The following is a 24537-nucleotide window of genomic DNA, read 5'->3' as shown; positions in this document are numbered from 1 at the left end:
GCAGAAATGTTGGAAGAACTCAGCCAGTCAAGCAGCTTCTGTGAAAAGAGAAATCAGTCAACATTTTGGGTCAGTGACCCTTTCTCGGAACTGAGGGACAAGTGGAGGGTTTACAGTTTTTAAAGCAGAGCTGGGGTAGGAGTGAGGTGTAAGGCAAAAGACCATATGGAGATTGATTAAGACAGATCAGGTGATAAGGAGCATTAGTACTGACCGTTAGTGAGGCATTTCAAAGAAACAGGATGAGAAAGGGACATAGGAATGATAATGGGAAGTGACGAGAGCAGCTTATCTGAAGTTGGGGAATTCAATGTTCACTCCAGAAGGTTGTAAAGTGTGCAGATGGAAGAAAAACTGTTGTCTAATCACTTTCTAAAAGTTTACTTTGGAGGAGGAGGCTGCAGACAAACAGGTTGGAAAGGGAGTGGGATTGAGAATTAAAGTGGCATGTAACAGGAAGCTCAAGATCACCCCTGCGGACTGAGCATAGGTGCTCGGTGAAGCGATTAGGCAATCTGCATTTGGTTTCTCCAGTGTAGAGGAGGCCACGTTATGAGCACTGAATGCAGTGGACCAGATTGGAAGAAGTGGAAGTGAATTGCTGCTTCACCTGACATTATTGTTTGGGTCCCTGGATGGTGGAAAGGAAAGAGGTATTCATTCATTTAAGCTCTTTCTTTTAATCATATCTATTATACTTGACCAAATCCATGATAGTCTGTTCCTGGGTAGGTTCTGTAATGTACTGCTCAAAGGAACAATCCTGACACCCTCCACGGGTCCCTCCTCTAGAGTACCAATGTCAGTTTCAATCAGTTTAGTCAATGCACATTTGGTAGTTGGTAACTAGAATGAGCTCCCAGAGGAGGTGGTGGAGGCAGGAACAGTAACAACATCTACAAGGCGTTAGGACAGGAACTTGAATGAGCAAGGCACAGAGGGATATGGAATTAATACAAGTGTGGGGTTAGTGTAGATGGGCATGATGGTTGGCATAGATGCAGTGGGCCGAAGGGCCTGTCTCTATTGCTGTACGACTCTATTAAGATAACCCATGATAATTGCAGATACTTTTTTACCTGCCATTAATATTTCCCCATTTATGTTTAGGCCTATTTAGAAGCAACATTTTGGGGGCCTATAGACTCTTCCCATTCATGTCTTCTTCCCCTGCTATTTATTATTTCCACACAATTCGATTCCATGTCACTATTCACTGCATCTATATCACTAAGCAGTACTGCATTGATACCGTCCTTGGTTAATGAAGCTACTTAGTTAAGAAAAGAGGTTAAAAAAAGGCTGTGCTTTCATAGGAACAGAGAAAGTTGAGAGCTTATAAAAAAAAATCTTGAAGTTTTTAAAATAAACTATTCCATCTGTTGATCAATAACCAAACAGCATAGATTTTAAGTCCTTGGTAAAAGATTTGGAGGGGAGATGAGGTGAAATCCTTTTCCTTTCATGGACTGTCATAATGTGGGGAAAATCTTGGGGTCAACGAAGGCTGATGTATTTTTCTGAAGTTTGAGCTAATTACCATCGTATTGAATTATGCTAAAGTGTCAATTATTATTTATCTCCTGTAGCAAGACTATAAGCTGTTAACTAAAGCTGTGCTTGATAGCTCTTCCAGACACTATTCATCTCTGTCAGTATTCAGAATCCTTCTCGGAACAAGTTGAAATTGCTTCATAATCAGAGAATTTACAATTGACTTTGACTAGATATGGTGCTGTTGCTGTTTTTTGCAGGCAAGTTAAGTTAGGGGCACTACAAGTTTTAAGTCAGTTTTGACAATAAGAAATTCCTTGCCTATATCTGTGACTAGACATGCACAATATTTGCCATTACATGACAGCAGCAAATGAATTTACAGCTATTTGCGGTTTGCAGTTAAGTGATCAATGTAATTTTCAAAAAATGCCTGAATGAATTTTACCTTAGATTTACTTAGATTGTTGATTTATTTTTAAATAAAATTAGGCTTCAGAGATGGATTCTGATGCTCCTGGGACGTCCTCAGACACAATAGTGAGTACACAAATGCGAGTTATTAAAAGTACTTTCTGGCATTATTTTGCTGCTTTATTGGATTGACTTTCCTTTGTTTAAGTTTGTCTATTTATTATCTATGTATATTCTTAAACTCTGCTGTGAATTACTGCTTGTGGGAATGGTTGGGTGTTTGAGAGTAGCATTGTGGCATTATTCTTGGATTGATGAAGAAGACTAACAAATTCAATGTTTCCCTGAACACTTTCTAAAACTTGTGTTTTGATACCGCTGTTTTTCCCTCACCCTAAGAGGGACTTATCCATATTCTGCACCCTTCTCTGAAGATTTGTCATTTTAAGTTACAATTAATAAAGAGACCATGAGGCAATTTTCTGCATCATTTTCCTAAGACTATACATATTCAAATACAATAACTTGCATCCTGTTTTAATATAATAATTAAATGCCAGCATTTTCCCTGCTCAAAATAATTGCTTTTAATTGAATGCATTTTTTTTTAACAGCGTCGCCTCCCAAGACAACTGAACAGAAGACCAACATTAAACATTGACGTGAATGCTTGGAAGGAACAGTGCAGGGAGTTTCTGAATCTTATGTTTCAATGTGAAGATTCTGAACCTTTTAGACAGCCAGTGGATCTCTTCGCTTATCCTGTACGTTGTACACTGTTTTCAAAAAAGCAGATGTTTCTCTTAAGCTTCTTATTTGGGATTACAGTGATTCATCAATCAGCAGGATAACTACTTATTCATGATGTGATAACCCTTTCCTTTGCAAAGCAGTGCACTTTTTAACCTGCCTGTTTTGGCTTGTGAGGACTTGTTAATGTGGTTTTAATTTTTACTATTAAATTTAATTTTTAAAATATTATTGGCAGAATTCTGATTAGTTAATCTCTTAGCCAAATAAATAAGTCAAATACAATAGCAGATAAAATGTAGTAATGCAGATTGAAGTAAAACATATTCATGACAGCTGATGTTGACTAACAATTGTTTTCTTTTGGATGGATACATTGGCATTTGTGTGAAGTATTCAGTCTAATTCACATCAATGTTAAACTTGTTTTGGCTAAGCTGAGCATAGAGACCGAAAGTGATTTCCAAAGCAAAGTGGAATGAGATTCGACTCTTTGAAATCTTTCTTCACTACCAATAGGGTTGTTGTCATGGGGGACTTCAACTTCCCTAAGATAAACTGGGACCTCCTTAGTCCAAGAGGTTTGGCTGGAGCAAAATTTGTTAGGTGTATCCAGGAGGGTTTCTTAAATTAATATGTAGATAGTCCAATGAGAGGAGGGGCCATACTGGACCTGGTGTTGGGTAATGAGCCTGGCCAGGTGATTGATCCTTCAGTGGGAGAAAATTTAGGGAACAGTGATCACAACTCCATAAGTTTTAAATTAGCTATAGATAAGGATAAGTATGGAGCTTACAGGAGAGTATTAAATTGGAGCAGGGCAGATTACGAGAGCATTAGGCAGGAACTGGGGAGAGTTAGTTGGGAACAGCTGTTTTTGGGCAAGTCTACATCTGACATGAGGGTGTTTAAAGACCTACTGCGCAGAGTACAGGACAGGTATGTTCCAGTAAGAAGGAAGGACAAGGATGGCAGGGTAAGGGAACCTTGGATGTCAAGAGAGGTGGTGAATTTACCAAACAGAACCCTTCAGGATTATAAGAAGCCAGAAAAGAACTCAAGATGGGAATTAGGAAAGCCAGGAGGGGCCATGAAAAGTCCTTGGCAAGTAGGGTTAAAGAGAATCCCAAGGCATTCTATACATACATCAAGAGCAAGGAGATAACTAGGAAGAGGGTAGGACCGCTCAAGGATGAAGGAGGGAACATGTGCTTGGAAGCAGAGGATGTGGGCAAGGTCCTAAATGAGTACTTTGTCAGTATTTACCAAGGAGAAGGATGTGGAGGATAAGGAGATCAGTGTGGAGCATGCTAATATGCTAGGGCACTTCAAGGTAAAGGAGGAGGTAGTATTGGGTCTCTTAAAGAGCATTAAGGTGAATAAGTCCCCAGGCCTGATGGGATATACTCCAGGTTATTGAGAGAGGCAAGAGATGAGGTTTTTGGGTCCTTCACCAAGATCTTCATGTCCTCTCTAGCCACAGGTGAGGTACCAGAGTAGCTAATGTTGTCCCATTATTCAAGAGGGAAACAGGGATAATCCTGGAAAATATAGACCGGTGAGTCTCACGTCAGTGGTAGGGAAGTTACTAGAGAGGATTCTTCAGGATAGGATTTATGAGCATTTGGAAACCCATGGCCTAATTAGGTACAGTCAGCATGGCTTTGTGCAGGGCAAGTTGTGTCTTACTAGCTTGATTGAGTTTTTTGAGGAGGTGGTGGGCGTGATTGATGACGGTGGAGCTGTGTATGTTGTTTACATGGATTTTAGTAAGGTGTTTGACAAGGTCCCTCGTGGGAGGCTCAACAGGGAGATTAAGATGCAAGGGATCTACAATGAGTTGGCCATTTGGATTCAGAATTGGCTTGCCCATAGATGAGAGGGTACTGGTCGACGGGACTTATTCTAGCTGGAGGTCTGTGATTAGTAGTGTTCCGCAGGGATTCGTACTGGGACCTGTGTTGTTTATGATGTATATAAATGACCTGGATGAAAATGTGGATGAGTGAGTTAGTAAGTTTGCAAATGATACAAAGATTGGTGGTGTTGTGGATAGCATAGAAGATTGGCAAAGGATACAGCGGGATATAGATCAGTTGCAGATATGGATGGAAAAATGGCAGATGGAGTTTAACCCGGCCAAATGTGAAGTGTTGCACTTTGGGAGATCAAATGCAAAGAGACAATACACTGTTAGTGGCAAGACCCTTAACAGTCTTGATGAGTAGAGGGATCTTAAGGTCCCAAGTTCATAGCTCCCTGAAGGTGGCTGCACAGGTTGATAGGGTGGCAAAGAAAGCATATGGCATGCTTGCCTTTATTATTCGAGGCACTGAGTTCAAGAGTATGCTGCAGCTTTATGAAACACTGGTTAAGCCGCATCTGGAGTATTGCATTCAGCTCTGGTTGCCCCATTACAGCAAGGATGTGGAGGCTTTGGAGGGGGTCCAGAAGACATTTACCAGGATGCTGCCTGGATTAGAGGGCATGTGCTATAAGGAGAGATTGGACAAACTTGGGTTGTTTTCTCTGGAGTGGCGAAGGCTGAGCGGAGATCTGATAGAGGTTGATAAGATTGAGAGGCACAGAGTAGACAGCCAGTATCTTATTTGCAGGGTCGAAATGTCTAATACCAGAGGACATGCATTTAAGGTGAGAGGGGGTAAGTTCAAAGGCGACATGCGGGGTGAGTTTTTTTTTACATAGAGTGGCGGGTGCCTGGAATGCGCTGCCTGGAATGCGCTGCCTGGGGTGGTGGTGAAGGAAAGTACGATGGAGCATTCAAGAATGTGCGGGAAATGCATGGATATTTAGGTGGAAGGGATTAGTTTAGTTGGGCGTTTGATTTCTAATTTAATTAGATCAGCACAACATTGTGGGCCAAAGGGCTTGTTCTGTGCTGTACTGTTCCATGTTCTAATTTTGACTAGAGTTTGACTCCAGATTCAGATTATATTTATGCCAATTCTGCAGCTGGAGCAAAGAACATAGAACAGTACAGGACAGGAATAGGCCCTTCAGCCCATGATGTCTGTGCTGACCATGATGCCAATCCAAACTGATCCCATCTGCCTGCACATGACCTATAGTCCTATATCCCTCCATTCCCTGCTTGTTCACATGTCTGTCTTAATGCCTCTTAAACATTGCTATAGTATCTGCTTCCACCAGCTCCCCTGGCAGCACGTTCCAGGCATCCATCATTCTCTGTGTAAAATAAAAACTTGCCTCAAATATCTTTTAGGCTATTCCCCTTTCACCTCAAATCTATGCCCTCTAGTATTTGATATTTCCACCCTGGGGAAAAAGACTCTGATCCACCTTGTCTATTCCCCTCATAGTTTTATGTACTTCCATCAGGTTGCCTTTCAGTCTCCAATGCTCCAGCGAAAGCAGTCCAAGCTTGTCCAACCTCTCCTTATAGTAAATATTCTCTAATCCAAGTAACATCCTGGTGAACCTCTTCTGCATCTTCTTCAAAGCCACCATGTCCTTCCTGTAGTGTGATGTCCAGAACTGCACACAATATTCCAGATGTGGCCTAACCAAAGTTTTACACAGATGCAACATGACTTTCTGACTTTTATACTCAACATCCCAACTGATGGAAGGCTTCTATGCCTTGTGCTGCCTTTACCACCATTTAAGGTGCTATGGAATGGCACCTCAAGGTTCCCCTGAACATCAGTGTTCCTAAAGGTCCTGCCATTTGCTGCATATTTTCTTTTTACATTTTACCTTCCAATGTGTGACCCCTCACACTTGCCTAGATTAAACACATCTGGACAAGATGTCCACATTTGCCCACGTTGTGGTCCAGATTGCCCACATTTCCAATTGGTCTCCACCCTGCTGGATCCTTTAACAATCGTTCTCACTATCCACAACTCTGCCAGTTTTTATGTCATCTGTAAATTTAATCAGCTCACCTACATTTTCATCAAAATCATTTCCATATATATATATACAGGGTCTCAGCACTGATCTTTGAGCACTACTGGTCACAGACCTCCAGTCAGAACAACACCCCTCCACCATAACTCTGCCTTCAATAGCCGAGCCAATTTTGAATCCAATCTACCAAGTCTCCATGGACCCTATGTGCTTTAATCTTCTGGATCAGCCTACTGTGAAGAACCTTGTTGAAAGCCTTACTAAAGTCCATGTAGACATCTACTGCCCTACCTCCTTTTTTAAAAAAAATCTCAATTAAGTTTGTAGCACATGACCTTCTGTGCACAAAGCCATGCTAACTATCCCTAAATCAATGCTTTTCCAATGTGCAAATTTATAAGAATTGAAGTAAGTGGGTTCCTGAAATCCAATTATCCTTCGAGTGAAAGAACATGAATAACACATGGAGCTCTACAGGTTCAAAGGAAAGTATTAGTAATTGGAGCATATTTTTATTTGATGCCAATCTAGCATACTCCAGTTGCCATATGTGCTTACACTTCCAATTTCCTTTGTAGGACTACAGGGATATCATAGACACACCAATGGACTTCAACACAGTGAAAGAAACCCTTGAAGAGGAAAATTATGAAACTCCTCTGGAGTTTTGCAAGGATGTTCGATTAATATTCAGCAATGCCAAAGCTTACACACCGAACAAAAGATCAAGGGTAAAAATAATACTTTGTTTTGGAAAAGTTTGTAAGCGATTTGCTGTTTGTTGACCTACCAACTGAGGAACTCAGCGGCCTGAGCAGCATCTGTGGGGGAGAAGTAATTGTTGTGGTTTCAGGTTGAAATCCTGCATCAGGACCTACTGTTGACCTGTTCCTCATTGGGAGATCAGTTATCAAAAAACTAGTGCACAATTTTTAAGGTTATATTTTTGTGGTGAAAATAAACAGTTAAAGCTCATATTTTCATATTGAACACAATTATTCTATTTAAGTTATAAAGAGATAATATCACCTTATGCTAATATAATTTATTGACTATATTGTAATGAACTACTGCTCCGAAAGCTTCTTTCAGATATTCCACATCTTATAAATCAAGTGTGAGCTTTCATTGGTTTTGAATAACTCAATCAAACAGAATTTATTTTTGATCCTAGTTTTTTTAAATTGAAAGATCTGACATTATATTATGGTCTTTAATATATCCACGAACTTGACCTAATGCAGCAGTGACAGAGAAAATGTAATATCAGTCCTAGTGCACTAATGAAACTTCTTGAATGTTTGAAAATAATGGAACAAATTGCATTTAGCATAAATGCTGCCAGGATCTAACCTACAGATTTTTGACTTTGGTGTGAATGAATTATCAGTTGCACATGCTTACTTACTTGGTGCAATTGTTGTGGTTGCAGATATACAGCATGACACTCAGGTTATCTGCCTTATTTGAAACACAAATTAAAAAAATAATCTCTGACTACAAGCTCGCCTTGAAGTGCCAAAAGAAGAACAAACCAAGACAGAAGTATCGGAAAAGATTCAAAAGCAGCAGCAGCAGCAGCAGCAGCAGTTCTCAGTCCAGCAGCAAAAGTAGTTCTCGGTCCAGCAGTAAGGGCAGTTCTCGGTCTAGCAGCAAGACATCTTCCCGGTCCAGCAGTAGAAGCAGTTCTCAGTCCAGAAGTAGCTCTCGGTCCAGAAGCAGGAGCAGTTCTCGGTCCAGAAGTAAGAGCAGTTCTCGGTCCAGCAGCCATGCATCCAGGTAAAACAGTGAAAGCATTTATCTTTAATTTTTGTTGGAAAAGCTTTGTGTGGCATGTATCTATGCTGCTGAAGAAACAGCAAAATATTTGTATAGTTGATGTGACAAATACAGTAAAAGTACATATGTTTGGTTGATGACTGTTTTTCACAGCAGAGTGGTATTTTTAAATTTGGCTATTGAGAGAAGGAAATCAGTGAGGTAGAAATGGAATTGAATTTTGGAAACAGAAAATAACACACAGCCGTTACTATATTGTTTGCTTCATGCCAACATTTGAAGAAAACTATTTACCCAGCTATCTGTGATATACAGATTCCTCCTCGTCCTGCCCAATGAATGTTCTCTTAGTCTTTTGCAGTGCCAATGCCCTTGGGCCTTGACTTGTGTTAAAGTGGTGTGGACTCCATGCTTGCTTCTCAGATATTGGGTTGACTTTGTTGTGAATCTGTCAGAAGAAAAAAAAAGTTGGCTTTCAAATATGTTTATTGGGATGAACATCCTTTGAATGTAAATGTTTATTGGAGAAAAATATTTTGTCTTGAAGCAAAAGAGGTAATGGGCATGGGTTGATTGAGCATCATTTGTATGTTTCCCATCTTTAGTATTTTAATATTGGAAAGGCTACTTCTGAGATGCTCTGAATTTGCATCGGGGATTTTTTTTTAAAATTGAAGATAATTTAAGATTGGATCATCTAGATTTTATTTTAATAAAATTCAAAGCCCTTGATTGCTGATTTTTCCAGGACAGCAGTTGAAAGCTGTGGCTAAAATGTGAATGTTTTGGTTGCAGCCCATGGGCTGTTTGTAAATGTATGTAAAGGCTTACAGGTTTTAGATGTGGTATATCACTGAAAAGTATCAATAATGTCATCAGTAAAGTTCGCTTGTGGGACAATTTTAGTTTTGGCGAAGTGAAGAAGAGTCCAGGTATGTTAATTGCAAATTTCTCATTTTATTCTGCTGGATTGAACCATTAGGGTGCAAAAACACTCAATATACTTAACAAGCTTTGTCATTCCATCATATACCTCATGGAGGACAAAATAATTTTGGAAGTTTTTATTTTTGCTGGAATTTACAAACTTTTTTTGTTGTTGTCTTTTAGCCCAGAACACAAACCAGCAAACACTCCTAAAACAGTCCTGACTTCTTCACCATCTTGTTTAATAAGAACTATTTCATCAAGATCATCTCCAGGTGAGAGTGGCAGTTGTTCAGATGTATAGATTACTACAGTCAGAGGATGATTAGTTTGTAACTTTCTGAAGAAGGAAGTTTGCCTAATCTAAAACCTCATTTTATCAGTGCTAGTTAAACAATTAGGAGGTTTAATATTGAAAATACTTTATTACCCTCCCACTTTTAATTCCTTGAAGTAAAACTGTAGGTGCTTGATGGTTGTGGACTCAGTCGGCCAAAGGGCCTGTTTCCATGCTGTATGACTGTTGTCTTAAAGATGGAGGACTCTGGACACAATCTTTGGATTTTAAGAATAGTTTAATCTCAAAGGCAAACGTGGGGACAGAATGAATGGGAACGGATGCTCTCCCTCTCTCCCTCTCTCCCTCTCTCCCTCTCTCCCTCTCTCCCTCTCTCCCTCTCTCCCTCTCTCCCTCTCTCCCTCTCTCCCTCTCTCCCTCTCTCCCTCTCTCCCTCTCTCCCTCTCTCCCTCTCTCCCTCTCTCCCTCTCTCCCTCTCTCCCTCTCTCCCTCTCTCCCTCTCTCCCTCTCTCCCTCTCTCCCTCTCTCCCTCTCAGACTCACACACACACACACACACACACACACACAGGCAGGAGACCGCAAACGTGAGGGGGAATCGCAACAAGGATGAGATACTGTCACACTAAACAAGGTACACCTCATCAAGGGATAAACACTTCAATGCCTGAACTCCTTAACCCAGACAAGCATTGGCCCAAACACTCCCTGGAATCTGACTAAGACGCTCCCAAACCAAGTGGTGGTGCACACTCTTACCAGTGGTCTCTGCAGCGTTGTCTCATTATTCCTGGGGAAGTCGAAAGAGGAAGGGCCAGGAATGTGCAACACCCTTTATAGTGCTGGAAGGCTGGGTGGAGCCCGGCCAGGTAATTTAGACAGGGCAATGGCTTGGAGGTCAAGGACAAAGGTGTTTACCAGGGCCATTGGTCAGACAGGTTCAGGAACAAAGGTGCTCTCCAAGGCCAATCCCTATGCCCACACCTGATGGGTGAGGTGGAACCAAACCTTGATTGACAGTGGTGTCACTTCCGATCCGATAAGCAATGCTGTCCTCTGACCAGAGGGGTCAGTGTTGTTACTGTCACGTGACAGCCATGTGCTTTCATACTACAATGACTCTGTTTATTTCCTTTTATCTTATTCAAGGGATGTGGGCTTCACAGGCTGAGCCAGCATTTAATTGTCTATCTCTAATTGCCCTTAAGAAGGTGGTGGTGACCTCCTTTCTTGAACCGCTACAGTCCTTGAGGTCTGGGTATTCTCACAATGCTATTATGGAAAAATTTTGACCCAGTGACAGTGAAGGAACTGTGATATATTTCCAAGCCAGGATGGTGTGTGGCTTGGAGGGCAACTTCCAGGTGGGGGTGTTCCCATGCTTCTGCTGTCCTTGTCCTTTTAACTGGTAGAGGTGGTGGGTTTGAAAGGTGCTATCTAAGGAGTCTTGGTGAGTTGCTGCAGTGCATCTGTCCATGGCACAAACTGCTGCTACTGTGCATTGGTGGTGGAGTAAGTGGTTTAAAAAGGAAGTGCAGGATAATAGTAGAAATGGGTCTCAAAAGATGTTAAAGAGACTAAAACTCCAAAGAATTATTTAAAGAGGGGAAAGCTTGGGAAGTGATATATTGTAAATGAAAACCAATGGAAATGAATTCCATGCTGAATGAATTTAATAAGCACTTGTGTATAAATATTACAGGGAGCTACACTTCAAAAGCTCGAAAGTGGAGCTGCCACTGTACATATTATTCCTTTGCTGATATGGATCAAATGCACGCAAATGGAACTAGCTCAGGAAGACACCTTGTTCGGCATGGACAAGTTGGGCCAAAGTGCATGTTTTCATGCTGTATAACTCCAAAGCTCTATGATTCATTGTGTTTGACTTTCAACTACCCTCTGACTTGCTCTGAAATAACAAGCCACTCAGTTATTTCTAACTACAACAAAGAGTGCAATAAGAATAAAATTACGCACACTACTTGGCATGGATCCAGGTATCATATTCGGACATAATCAAGGAAAGTATGGAGCCATTGACTCTGGCTGAGGAAATTGTAGCTGGAGGAACATGATCCTGCTTGGCCTTTTCCTGAGGTTCTTGATTTCACACATATCAGCTTTTAGACAACTTGATTTACTCCATGTGCTATCAATAAAAAAGCTGAGTATATTGAACATAACATCCGTGGGCCCTGACATCATGTTTTCACTGCTAAAGACCTAGGCTGTAGAACTAGTTGCTCCTGTAGGAAACTTGCAATGCAGCTACAGTTCATCCAACAATGTGGAAAATTGCCCACAAAAAGGTGGGTAATTGCTGCTTCTTCAGTTGTCTATCAATTGTCAGCAGTGTCACGAAGGACGGGTCTCTTTCTATGCTGTATGACTCTGAATTGCGGAAAGTTGGGCCAGAAAGGCGTGCTTTTTCATTACTAGTGAGTTTGGGCTCAAACAATACAAAACAGTTATAAAGCTATTCGTGTTTGGACTTGGCTGCAGTTTCAGCCCAAGCCTGAATAAGGAAGTTGAGTTCCAAAACAAGGTAAGATTGACTCTCATTTTGGGTTAAAGCTATATTAAAACCAATTTTGGCATTAGGGAGCCAGAACACTGCCGACCCTCCACCACAAGGCCAGAAGTGTTCAGATTCCATTCTCAGTTCCTAGATAATAAAGCATTAACTGCATTGCAGCAAATCTGGACAACATCCAAACTTCGGTAGTAACTGGTGTAACATTTACCACCATCAATATCTTGGAGGTCACTATTCATCAGAAAGCTAATCGTGGCTACAAGAGCAGGGCATTCTATGGTAAGTGACTTCCAACAAGAGCAGGGCATTCTATGGTAAGCGACTTTCTACAAGAGCAAGACTTTCTATAGTAAGTGACTTTGTACTAGAGCAAGGGATTCCATGCTAAGTGACTTCCAACCTGCCACACCAAAGTCTTTCCACCAACTTCAAAGTAAAAGTCAGGAATTACCCTCCACTGCCTAAATGAGTCCAGAAATGTGTTTCAAATCCGAGCACAGGAATGTCAAGGGCAGCAAGCACATTGGAACACTTCCACTTCCATAATACTCAGTTCCTTGATCTAAAAAAGTATTGCTGCTCCTCCATCATTCAGCCAAAATCCTAGAACTCTGATATCCAGTAGAATTGTGGGAGACTGCAGAGATGCTTTGATCCATCAGCAGAATAAAGAAGTGAGTGCTACGATAGATGTTCCATTCTACCCAGCTCCAGATTGCTTTCTTACAGTGAGGAAAAGCAGAAGAGATCGGCTCTATTGGTGAGAAAAAGACATCACCCCAGAAATCACAGGGTTCTGTTTGCCTACTGAAAATCCAAAACTAGCACTTTTTTTCACCACAAAAAGTTCTCAGACATTCATAGTTAGAGAGCACAAAACGAGCCCTTTGACCCAACTCATCCATACTGACCAAGATGCCTTTCTAAGATAAACCCGCTTGACTGCATTTGGCCCATATCTCTCAAAACCTTTCCTATCCATGTAATTGTCCAAATGTTTTTTAAAAGTTGTAGTTGCATTTACCTCTACCACCACCTCTGGCAGCTCATTCCATATACCCACTACCCTCTCTGTGGAAAAACTTGCCCCTCAGATACATTTTAAATCTTTCCCCCTCTCACCTTAAACCTATGCCCCAGTAGAGATTTTGTTAGCCACAGGTTTGGTAGTTACTGGAAGGAATTCAGAGAGTGTATTTAGTGTATTCTGGCACTGGAGGTCTGGCACTGCGGGAGGCTGCAGAACCTTCTTGTCCCGCCAGCGCTTGCTGGCGGGAGCTGCTGTTCTTTGACCCTGCCATGCCCTTGACTCCGGTGACTTAAATACAGGGTGTATTTGCATTTAGAAAGGCATAGACTGATGAGGGATCGGCAGCATGGGAAATCGCATCTCATGAATTTGAATCTCTTTGAAGAGCTGACAGAGGATTAACATGGACAGGGCTGTAGACATTATTTTTGTTCCTCTCTTTAGCATTGAAGCCTGATAGCTGCACATGCAAATATATAGCCTCTCTGATCTGTTTTAATTTTTCAGCTTTGGAAACAGATGAACTTTCAGGACAATTGAATATTGAGATTAAGCATCCACAGGCATTACCACTTCCTGAGTGGGATTCGCAGAATAGGATTGAAAGTGATTCAGAGCCTGAAAGTATAAGCATAACGAGGAACACAGCTACACCAATAAAGCAAGGTAATGGAAAATAAATCTGTCTTAAAGTTGAAGCACTTCTATTGTGCAGGCATGTCTTGTGAATGAAAGAAGGAAATTAGAAGCATCTAATGCTCTCTACCTCAAAACAGCACATGTTGCCATTTATTGCAGGAATCCCAGTCCCTTTCTCCAATATGCTCCTAGCCAAGAGTCACTATGTAATGCAGGAAAATAGGCACAGCATGAGCTAAAATGGAACCATCTTCACTGTGTGTCACTGTACTTTTGTATAATTTGATAAGAATTTTTTAAAAATTACATTTGTCTTTGGGGCCTATATTTTGTTGGTTGTTGCTCTGCTCCACAAAATAATTCTTTTGTGATTGACTTGTCCTTTCTATTTTAAAGAATACCTAGTTTAAAGGATTACATGCATCTAAATGTTGAATAGAGGTTGAACTGGACATTGTTCTAAGATTGTAGCCTTGATTTAGGTGCGATCCACTCTTGGCCCTCAACATTGTCTTCTCAGTGGTATGAGAGCAGATCTCTAGTCAGCAGTTAAGTTTGTAACTTTGCTTTAGGACTCTGTCCACTCACTCAACATGCTCAAGCCAGATAAGAAATAATTTTCAAGATTGGAAAGGGTGCAGAGGAGATTTACCAGGATGCTGCCTGGATTGGAGAGTATGGATTATGAGGAGAGACTAAGGGAGCTAGGGCTTTACTCTTTGGAGAGGAGGAGGATGAGAGGAGACTTGATAGAGGTATACAAAATATTAAGAGGAATAGATAAAGTAGACAGCCAGCACCTCTTTCCCAGGGCACCAGTGCTCAATACAAGAGGGCATGGCTTTAAAGTAATGGGTGGGAAGTTCAAGGGAGATATCAGAGGAAGGTTTTTCACCCAGAGAGTGGTTGGTGCATGGAATGCGATGCCTGGGGTAGTGGTGGAGGCAGATACATTGGTCAAGTTCAAGATAAGCATATGGAGGAATTTAGAATAGGGGGATATGTAGGAGGAAGGCGTTAGATAGTATTAGGCATGGTTTAAAGGTCAGCACAACATGGTGGGCCGAAGGGCCTGTATTGTGCTGTATTGTTCTATGGTTCTAAGATTGAGACTCAGTCTTCACAGCAGCAGTTGAGTAAATATTATACTTGAGGCACTGGCACACAAGGGGCTTGAGCAATTCTCTGTAACTGATGGACATCTGTGGAAAAGGAATGGATTCTTATACGTAAAGAATCATCCACAGAGTCACTAGAGTCTCTGCAGAGTAGCCTGCAAAATCTTGTGGATGATCATGCACATGTACAATTTATTTTGTTAGCAGGCCTTTGAAGTTAAACTCTGCATGTCTTGTAACAAGAATGAAATATGCTGATGCTTGTAATATAAAATCTGTCATACCAAACGGGTCGATAGCTCTACAGCCCAACTGTTAATTAAGTGCTATGTACTTTTTCTTACCTTGTTTCATCCAACCTTATCAATATATCCTTTTGCAACACACACAAAATGCTAGAGGAACTCAGCAGGTCAGGCAGCATCTGTGGAGAGAAATAGAGTCGAAGTTTCAGGTTGAGACCCTTCATCAGGACTGGAAAGGAAGAGGGCAGAAGCCAGAAGGCTGGTGTGTGGCTCCACATTCCAGCATCTGCTGAATCGCTTGTGTCTCAATATATCCTTTTGCCTTTCTCTTTCATGTACATATTTCACTTCTTTTCAGATGTATTGATGACATTTGCCTCTTTTTCCCTGTTGATATTATTAGTCACAATTTTGAATTTACCCCCACTTTTGGATTTTGATATTTTTTTTATATATCTTCTAGACAGCCTCCCTGCACCCTCTTTTAAATTTAACTTAAATTTTGATATCTATATCCTATTCTTTTCCAAATCAGTATCTTACAACCATTTTTGGCTCCTAGTTCTCAGTGTCTCAAATTTAAAACGAAGCATGCTTGTTTTTGTATTCTTTCTTGAATTATAAAACCATAGAACAATACAGCACAATACAGGCCCTTCAGCCCACCATGTTGTGCCGTGCTTCAAACCACACCTAAGACTATCTAACCCCTTCCTTCCACATATCCCTCTATCTTAAATCCCTCCATATGCTTATCTAACAATCTCTTGAACTTGTCCAATGTATCAGCCTCCACCACCAACCCAGGCAGCGCATTCCGTGCACCAACCACTCTCTGGGTGAACAACCTCCCTCTGACATCTCCCTTGAACTTCCCACCCATTACTTTAAAGCCATGTCCTCTTGTTTTGAGCATTGGTGCCCTGGGAAAGAGGCGCTGGCTGTCCACTCTATCTATTCCTCTTAATATCTTGTATACCTCTATCATGTCTCCCCTCATCCTCCTTCCCTCCAATGAGTAAAGCCCTAGCTCCTTTAGTCTCTCCTCATAATCCATAATCTCTAATCCAGGCAGCATCCTGATAAATCTCCTCTGCACCCTTTTCAACACCTCCACATCCTTCCCATAATGAGGCGACCAGAACTGGACACAGTACTCCAAGTGTAGTCTAACCAGAGTTTTGTAAAGCTGCAACATTACTTCGCGGCTCTTAAACTCGATCCCACAATTTATGAAAGCTTTCTTAACTACCCTATCTACCTGTGAGGTGACTTTCAGTGATCTGTGGATATGAACCCCCAGATCCCTCTGCTCCTCTACACTGCCCAGAATCCTGCCATTTACGTTGTACTCCACCTTGGAGTTTGTCCTTCCAAAGTGTACCACCTCACACTTCTCTGGATTGAACTCCATCTGCCACTTGTCAACCCAGCTCTGCATCCTATCAATATCCTTGTGTAAGCTTCGACAGCCCTCCACACTATCCACAACACCACCGATCTTTGTGTCATCTGAAAACTTGCTAACCCACCCTTCCACCCCCTCATCTAAGTCATTAATAAATATCACAAAGCGTAGAGGTCCCAGGACTGATCCCTGTGGGACACCACTAGTTGCAACCCTCTGATCTGAATGTACTCCCTCCACAGCCCTCTGCTTTTTACAGGCAAGCTAATTCTGAATCCACACTGCCAAGCCTCCCGAGATCCCTTGGCCTCTGACCTTCTGAAGAAGCCTACCATGCGGAACCTTATCAAACGCCTTACTAAAATCCATATAGACCACAACCACTGCACTACCCTCATCAATCTTCCTGGTCACCTCCTCAAAGAACCCTATCAGGCTTGTGAGGCAAGATCTTTCATCCTTTCCTCTAGTCCATCCATTCTTCCAGTCTCTGCAAAGCTTTGTCCCTCTCTGACTTGGGTTTCTCCATCCCATTTGAAAGGTTTTTCTTTCATAGTCATACAGCATGAAAACAGGCCATTCAGCCCATCACGTCAACATCAACCAGTGGGCACCCATCCATATTAATCCCATCTTCCAGCATTTGGCCCATAGCCTTCAATGCCTAGGAGATTCAAGAAGTCATCTAGACTTAATATTGTTAGCAACTCTGCTTCCACCATTCACTCTGGCAGTGCAACCCAAGTACTCACTGCTCCCTGGATCCCCTTTTCACCTCTCACCCCTTACCCTAAATCTATGCCCTCTAGTTTTATTCACCTCTGATAGAGGAAAAGATTACTGCAATCTACCCTATCTATACCCTCAATTTTGTATACCTCAATCACGTCCCCATAACCTCATCACTCCAGCGGAAACAGACTTAGCTTCTCCAGTCCAAATGTATTTGGATTTCATAGAATCATACAGCAGATTTCTGTGGACTCTTTCCTGAACTCTTCTACCTCTCTATCTTCCTCTTCTTCTGTAAGACATATTCTTTAAAATGTGAAGGGAATGTATTGCACAAACCTGTCAACCCTTGTGCATGCTAGTAATGCCAGCCAAGTAGCAAACCCCAACAAAGTTTTTTCCAACTTTGCATGCAACACCTGGCACAATGAATTCCCTTTTATTATTTCCAAGGCAGTAGCATTAAATGTGATTGTACATGACAAATTTAAAACTATACCAAAATATAATAAAAAGTAAGAAATCACCTTTAAATCAACAAATACAGTATTCTGTTCTGAAATCTTTTCTACTTTCAAGATTGGCTTTTCCACAAGTGTGCAATTACTTGAAGGTCTCTAACTCCAAAAGGATATGTTGGAAAGTGATTTTTGCAGGAACAGGGAGCTGGGGAGAGGAGTAGAGTAGAACATTCAAAAATTGCAGTTGCATTCAATGGGGTGCCTTCAAACTCTGTATGTAAAATGCTGCTAACTATGACAAATCAAGCAACACACCAAAAAGCTGTAGGAACTCAGTGGGACAGGCAGCATCAATGGAGGAAATTGGACAGTTGATGTTTTGGGTTGAGACCCTTCTTCTGGACCTGAAATGTCAACTGTCCGTTTCCCTCCATAGATGCTGCCTGACCTGATGAGCTCCTCCAGCTTTTTGTGTGTTGCTCCAGATTTCAGCATCTGCAGTCTTTTGTCTCCATATGACAATGCAAGGACTGACATCCAGAGGTTTTTGCCATATCTGCCTCTGATAGCTAGCACGTGCTCCAAATTTGACTTTTGTCAACAGCCACCAACGTTCCTTATCAATGACTTCACAGTTATCCAATAAAATTAGGACCTGCAGATATAAATAGAAAGAAGTGAAGCGTTAGTGTAAAATAAGAGTCAAATTACTTGATTTCCACACATTCTACTTTTATGACAGACCTCTGGGTGACCAGAGCTTTGGCTGGAAACAAGTAATGTCTGATGTATCTTTACAATATTATGTTAACCATGATCTGCCACATAATTTAACTGTTCAACCACTCAAGCAGCAGTCAACATTAAAAGAAGTATCACCACAAGGTTCTCAACTCCACAATCACTTTTTATCAGTTGGGTTGACTAGTCTTTCCTTTTTTTTCCCGATCTGTCTTTCTGTCCCATGTTGATACATCATGTACCTACCTGCTGCCTATCTACCATTGCAACAGCCATGATATCCTCAGGCAAAACACTTTCATTTTAAGTAGAAATAGTTTAGCAATGCTAAATGCTCATGTCCCTTCTTCACTTACCTCTCACTTCTAAGTCTCTACCTAAGCCAGAGACCCTTCCCCTTCCCAGGGTCCATCTCAGCCAGAGGCCTTCTACCATTCAATGGTCCAGGTATGCTGAAGGATCTCAGCAGAGCCTCCACTGCTGGAACCAAAAGTTGTCTGCTGAGGTTCTGGCTCCCTGCTGCTCAGCAAGGGACCAGCTTCACCAGTGAGCAGATGGTTGGAAGGTCAGTGATTGGCGTGAACCTTTGCTGAGCGGCCCACCCTCTGATCTGAAGCACTGGCAGTCACTGTTGCTGATGGTGGGCACTGCCACTGATAGTTCAGACGAACTGGCTCTTTGTCAGCTGTAAATCAGCCATTCATCTGAAGATATCTGTACAGATTGTAAATGCTTGTGTGCTAGAAAGCTTGTACACTCCACTGGTAACAGTCTCCCAATCTGAAAGTGACCCCACTTATTCCTACCCTATTTGTCCTTTGTTAATAGTAATTCTAGCTGCATTCTCAAAAAAAAGTTATCTTGGATTAGCCAAACATGATTTTCCTTTCATAAAACCACATTGACTCTGCCCAATCATAATTTAATTTTCCAATTGCTTGTTAGCAATTACTAAATAAAACCCAAATTTTCTCTGCTTTATCTCTTCTGGCTCAGCTTGTTTAAGTGCATCCATCTGATGCACTGTGGGCTACTTTTCCCATACTAATACTCAATAAATGGGAGGATATCTATATCCATAGATACTTAAAGGTAGCTGGAAGGTAGGTATGTGGTTAAAAAGGCAAAAGGGATGCTTCCATTATTAGCCAAGGCATAAACCTTAAGAGCAGGAAGGTTGAACTGGAATTGTTAGACCATGGCATGAATATTATGTGCAGTTATTGTCATCACACTCCATGAAAGACTCGATTACATTGGACAGGAAGCAGAAGAGATTTATGAAGATGTTGCCAGGACAGGAAAGTTTTAGCCATGAGGAAAAATCAGATTGGTTGGTAATTTTGAAGCATAGGTGGCGGAGGGGAGATTTAATCAAGATGTAGAAAATTGAGAAGCCTAGATAGAGTAAATAGGAGGAATCTATTTCCCTTAACTATTTGATAAAAGGAATAGAGGGGAGGTTGTAGAGGTCTGCAACACATTGCTTAAAAGGGTGGTATTCACCACGTTTAGTAAGTGCCTGGATGTGACTTGCAGGCTGTGGACCTACTGCTGGTAGGTGGGATGAGGTTGGGTAGTTTTGTGCATGGTGTGGACACAAGGCTAAAGGGGGTTCCGTTATCTTAAATTTTCTATAATTAAAGACACTATCACCTCTGCTTAATCATTCGGTTTTAATCAGCAAGAATGACAGATCTCTGTTCACTTACAAGCTCTTTTCCAAAGATGTTCCAAGTTTCAAAGTACTTTTGAAAATAGTTTAAATTACTAGTTTAAAAATTAGGACATCCTCCGAACTGTTTTCTTCAGTTCAATCTTAATAAAATTGTCTTATGGGCTATATTTCTCAGTCAATAATCTATCAGAGAATTGTCTGAGAATCAGAGAATGGCAGTCTACTAAGATTGCAAAGCATTAGGGCATTCATATTATTTGAATTAAGCTTCATGGATTTATTTATCCAAGGGACATGACACCCTATATCACATCAATTTGCATGAAAAGTAGTGCTTTAACATCAGAGCTAGTCTTTTGTAGAGGTTAAAGGCATGGAAAACATTAAAGTTGAGTAGCTATACTAGTTTACAATTACTTTGTTTCCTTTTCAGATCAATCATCCAATGGTCCTTTAGTTAATGGTCATGAAATACGTACTTCTACTAAAAGAAAGTTGATGAGTGACTCGGAAGAAAGTGATTTGGAGAATACAAACCAAGAGGAGATGGATGATGCTGCACAACTAGACAATGATGCATCAGCCAAATCTGGCCCAGAATCTGAATGTGGACCAGAATCCATTTCAGGGGCTGATAAAGATCATGTTGAAGGAGATCACGATTACAGCAAGGTTGTGAGAAGAAAGGCGACAGGGAAAGGCAATATAAAAAGCAGAGTAGGAGTAAGAAGAAAAAGGAGGAGGAGGAGGAGGAAAGGCTTCAAATTTACCACACCAACAAACAAATATAAACGGGCACGACTGCTGGACGATTGGTTTGATGAAGATGAATTGTGTGTTGATCGATTAAATAAATGTTCCACAATTAGAACTAGAAACCAAGGCAGAAGGACTGTTTTATATAATGACGATTCTGATGATGGGTTTGTACCAACTGATGAGCCCCTAAATCTTGGCACATCAAGATCAGGAAGAATGCGGCGAATGACAGAAAAGGCTAAGGCAAGTCACCTGATGGGATGGAGTCACTGATTGTTAAACGAGAGAACGTTTTAAGATGAAATTTATTTATACTGCAGGGATTTGATATGCACATTATTTTTACTAATTTATGTGGGGTGGGGTTTGTTGGGTGGGTGGTGAGGGTAATGTTCACACTATTTTTTTTTTGTAATGGTGCTTATCCAGTCATCAAAATGCACTTCGGTCTTCCAAAACCGATGCTTACTGACTGCTCAATCCAACCTCAGATACAGTATATCCTTAATGCATTGGAAATTATCACTGTGCATCAGGGTCCTAAAGTCAACAACAGTTACACTTCTGCCTATCTACCATTGCAACTTTTAGCAAACCTGGACAGTGTTTCTGAATCCTATTTATCAACCAAACACATGGCAGAGTTTAGTTAAATTCTGGCCATAACTTCTCCACATACAATAATAAGCATGTACTAATTTTTGCACAATTCTTCCAGTGTCAATGGCAGCTATTAAAAGTTTACAATATGACTTATCCCTTTCACTAATTAAGATTACAGCTTATTTGATCTGCACTGGCTTTGTTTTATTTTGATTTGTTAATGAATTGTAATATATATTGTGTGCTAACCTGTTTTTAGTTTGAAGATTACTTTTGCATTCCCTTTTGTATTTTGTCTTCCAGTGATAGAGATAATGAGCAAATAATGAGTGGTGCCTTTGTAAATGTGTTTAATTTATGTATGAGTGATATTTCATAGCATTTTGCATTAATTTTGGACAAGTTGAGGAATATGAACTTCAAAGCTGTTTGATTTGATTTTCAAATGTTTACACCCACAAAGAACTGAGACATTTAAAATTGATCCTTTTTCATTTTTGTTTTGGTTTTTAAAATCTTTCCATTTTAATGGTCATTTCTACTAAACAGTACTATATTGCCTTCCTTCATCAAAGAAATTTAAGATAATCATGTTTTGCAGATGATTTTGTTGCTGCAAACAATGCCTCTCCTTGATCATTTCTTGTTTGGAAAAGAGACACCTAGCTTAATATAACTAGTTAATTAGAGTATCTGCATTATTGAGTTAATCCAACTAGAAGCTGGAACCACCAAAAGGTATTAGACGATAGCCAATAACATTGCTCTGGGACAGTTTCTTGTATCAAGTCAGAATTTGTCAAGTTGCTATACATTTTGTTTGCAGGTTAACTATAGGCATAAGATAATTTGGGGTGCCGCTTTAATGCCTCTGTTACTCTTTTTGGGTCTTTTGCTGTCTAGTTCCCTTTCACTCCCCTCTAATCCTTCCTAGGGAGATGATGCCATTTAGCAAATCCGAAATTTAAATGAGAATTTAATTTCAGACTGTTGGAATTACATGACAAATTAGACTTTGATTTTGCGTAGTGTCTTGAAAATGACATTTTATTCACGCTGCAGGAATCCTAACATGAAAGAAAATGAGATGCTGCCCCTTTTTCAACGACAAAGCTATATACTCTTTAAACCATTATTTTATGGATGGCTTCTGTCCACATTTAATTCACAACTTTCTGTTCACATGCATTTACTTACTCAGTGATCGATATATGAAACACTAGGTGGTTTATATACAAGGAGATCTGGTACACAGTGTTCAGTGGGGTGGGGGGAGGGGGAGAGTATGATTATAAGATTTTCTGAGAAAATCAGTATTATTAATGTATATTAATTAATTTTTAACCAACTTATACTATTTAAGTTTCCTCCAAACTTGACCCCCACTCTGCCCTCCAACACCACCATTTCTCCCCTACACTCCCCAGGTATGAGATTAGCATTATGGAGGTGCTATAAAACTACTTCTGATTTAAAGTGTTTCACTAAAGTTGCTTGAGGAATGAGGACATCTATACTTGGAGTTGTACAGGAAAATCTGGAGTCCTGTTTATTTTTCTACAGAAAATGTACATTGAACTCATTGTTTCTGTTATTTTATATAGATTATGCAAATCTTTGTAAACCAATCTGGGTGTTTTGTAAATGCTCTAATCATGGCTGCACAATCAAACTTTGAATTGTATTGAAATGCATTTAAAAAGAATATATTCTTACTCAGCAAATACTGAAGTGCAACTCTAGTGAAATGCCTTATTAATTCTTGTCCAAAGATTTCATGGTAGGAAGGTACTGTGTGCTTCATCTTCCCTCCATTAAATCATGCAGTTACAATTACTGAAGAAACAATGTACGATCCACTTTCAGTTGTTGCTGTCGACTTAAACCAAAATCTTCCAGGTATGTGGCTTAAAAAATGGACCAGATTGTATCAATAAATTGACTTTAAATAGACAACATTTCACCAAATCCTTAACCTTGGTGGCAGTCCTTTTTTTATATATGTAAGCATAAATCTATTTTAAGAAGTCAGCATTTCAGGGATTTTTCTTGCCACTTAGGCAGACCAAATGTAATGTTGATATGCAAAGATATACTGTGAGTTACATTTGACAATTTTTGTACTGTAAAAAGTGTACATATGTAAGCTTTTTGTTTATAAAATAGTTACTACACCTGTTTTATAATGGTGTGTTCTTTGTGAAATGCTTTTCCCTAAAGTGACTTAATTTATTAATTTTTTTCTAGCGACTTTGAGGACATCTTATTAGTCTCAGTTGTTGATTAGTTTTGCTCTCGTGCTCCGTGAACTAATTTCATACTCTTAGTCTGGATGGTAGGAGGGCACATTATGTAGACTGGAAGGAGGTGGAGTTTTGGGTGGAAAATATAGAACTCCAGAAAATGGGAATCTGATTGAGGAACTGACCAGGGAACAGGATGCTTTAGATCTCATACTCCACAATGAGAAAGGAAAGGTCACGATATCTAATAATACATTTGCTTCATTAACTTTAAAAGTGAAGTAGTTCAATCTGGAACACTGGGTTTTTAATCTTAACAAAGGGAATTGTGAACAAGTGAAGGTAGGTTGGCAGTGGTAGACCCGTAAAAGTAATGACATTGGACAGAGGGTATGGCTGGTATCTAAATAAGTAATACATGATTTGCAACATATATACATTCCTTTAAGGTGTACACAGGAAAAGTGGTTCAACAATGCATTAGTACTAATTAAATCAAAGGAAAGGTCTAAAATTTCTAGAAAAAGCATTTGGCCTGAGGAATGAGATCTTGGCATGACCAAGATATTGGTAAAGAAAGGGAAAATAGACTGAGACCAAACTAGTGTACAGACTTAGTTCAGACTCAACAGACTTAAGAGCTTTGATAAGATTTTAAAACGAAAACCAGTGAAGACAAATATGGGTCACTCACAGGCAGAAATGGGAAAATTTATAATGGAGAATAAGGAAATGGCAGAAGAATTAAATAATTTGTCTGTCTTCATGGTAGAAAACAACAATCAC

At 40.4% G+C, this 24537-nt stretch overlaps 1 protein-coding gene across 4 annotated transcripts in view; it reads left to right on the top strand.

The window, feature by feature from the left end:
• Positions 1–23666, top strand: part of brwd3 (bromodomain and WD repeat domain containing 3) — a 134454-nt gene extending 110788 nt beyond the window's left edge. For all 4 annotated transcript variants that reach the window (XM_052021145.1, XM_052021144.1, XM_052021146.1 and 1 more), the window contains 7 exons: positions 1987–2034; positions 2523–2672; positions 7131–7283; positions 7985–8331; positions 9442–9533; positions 13632–13790; positions 20580–23666. In XM_052021145.1, coding sequence (XP_051877105.1) covers positions 1987–2034; positions 2523–2672; positions 7131–7283; positions 7985–8331; positions 9442–9533; positions 13632–13790; positions 20580–21178 — 1548 coding nt within the window. In that variant the 3' untranslated portion in view covers positions 21179–23666. The remainder of the gene's footprint in view (positions 1–1986; positions 2035–2522; positions 2673–7130; positions 7284–7984; positions 8332–9441; positions 9534–13631; positions 13791–20579) is intronic.
• The last annotated feature ends 871 nt before the right edge of the window (positions 23667–24537 follow it).

Source organism: Pristis pectinata, chromosome 8 (genome assembly GCF_009764475.1).
Source record: "Pristis pectinata isolate sPriPec2 chromosome 8, sPriPec2.1.pri, whole genome shotgun sequence".
Classification (NCBI taxonomy): domain Eukaryota; kingdom Metazoa; phylum Chordata; class Chondrichthyes; order Rhinopristiformes; family Pristidae; genus Pristis; species Pristis pectinata.
Note: the sequence above shows the minus strand (reverse complement) of the source record. Positions and strands in the feature narration are given on the sequence as shown.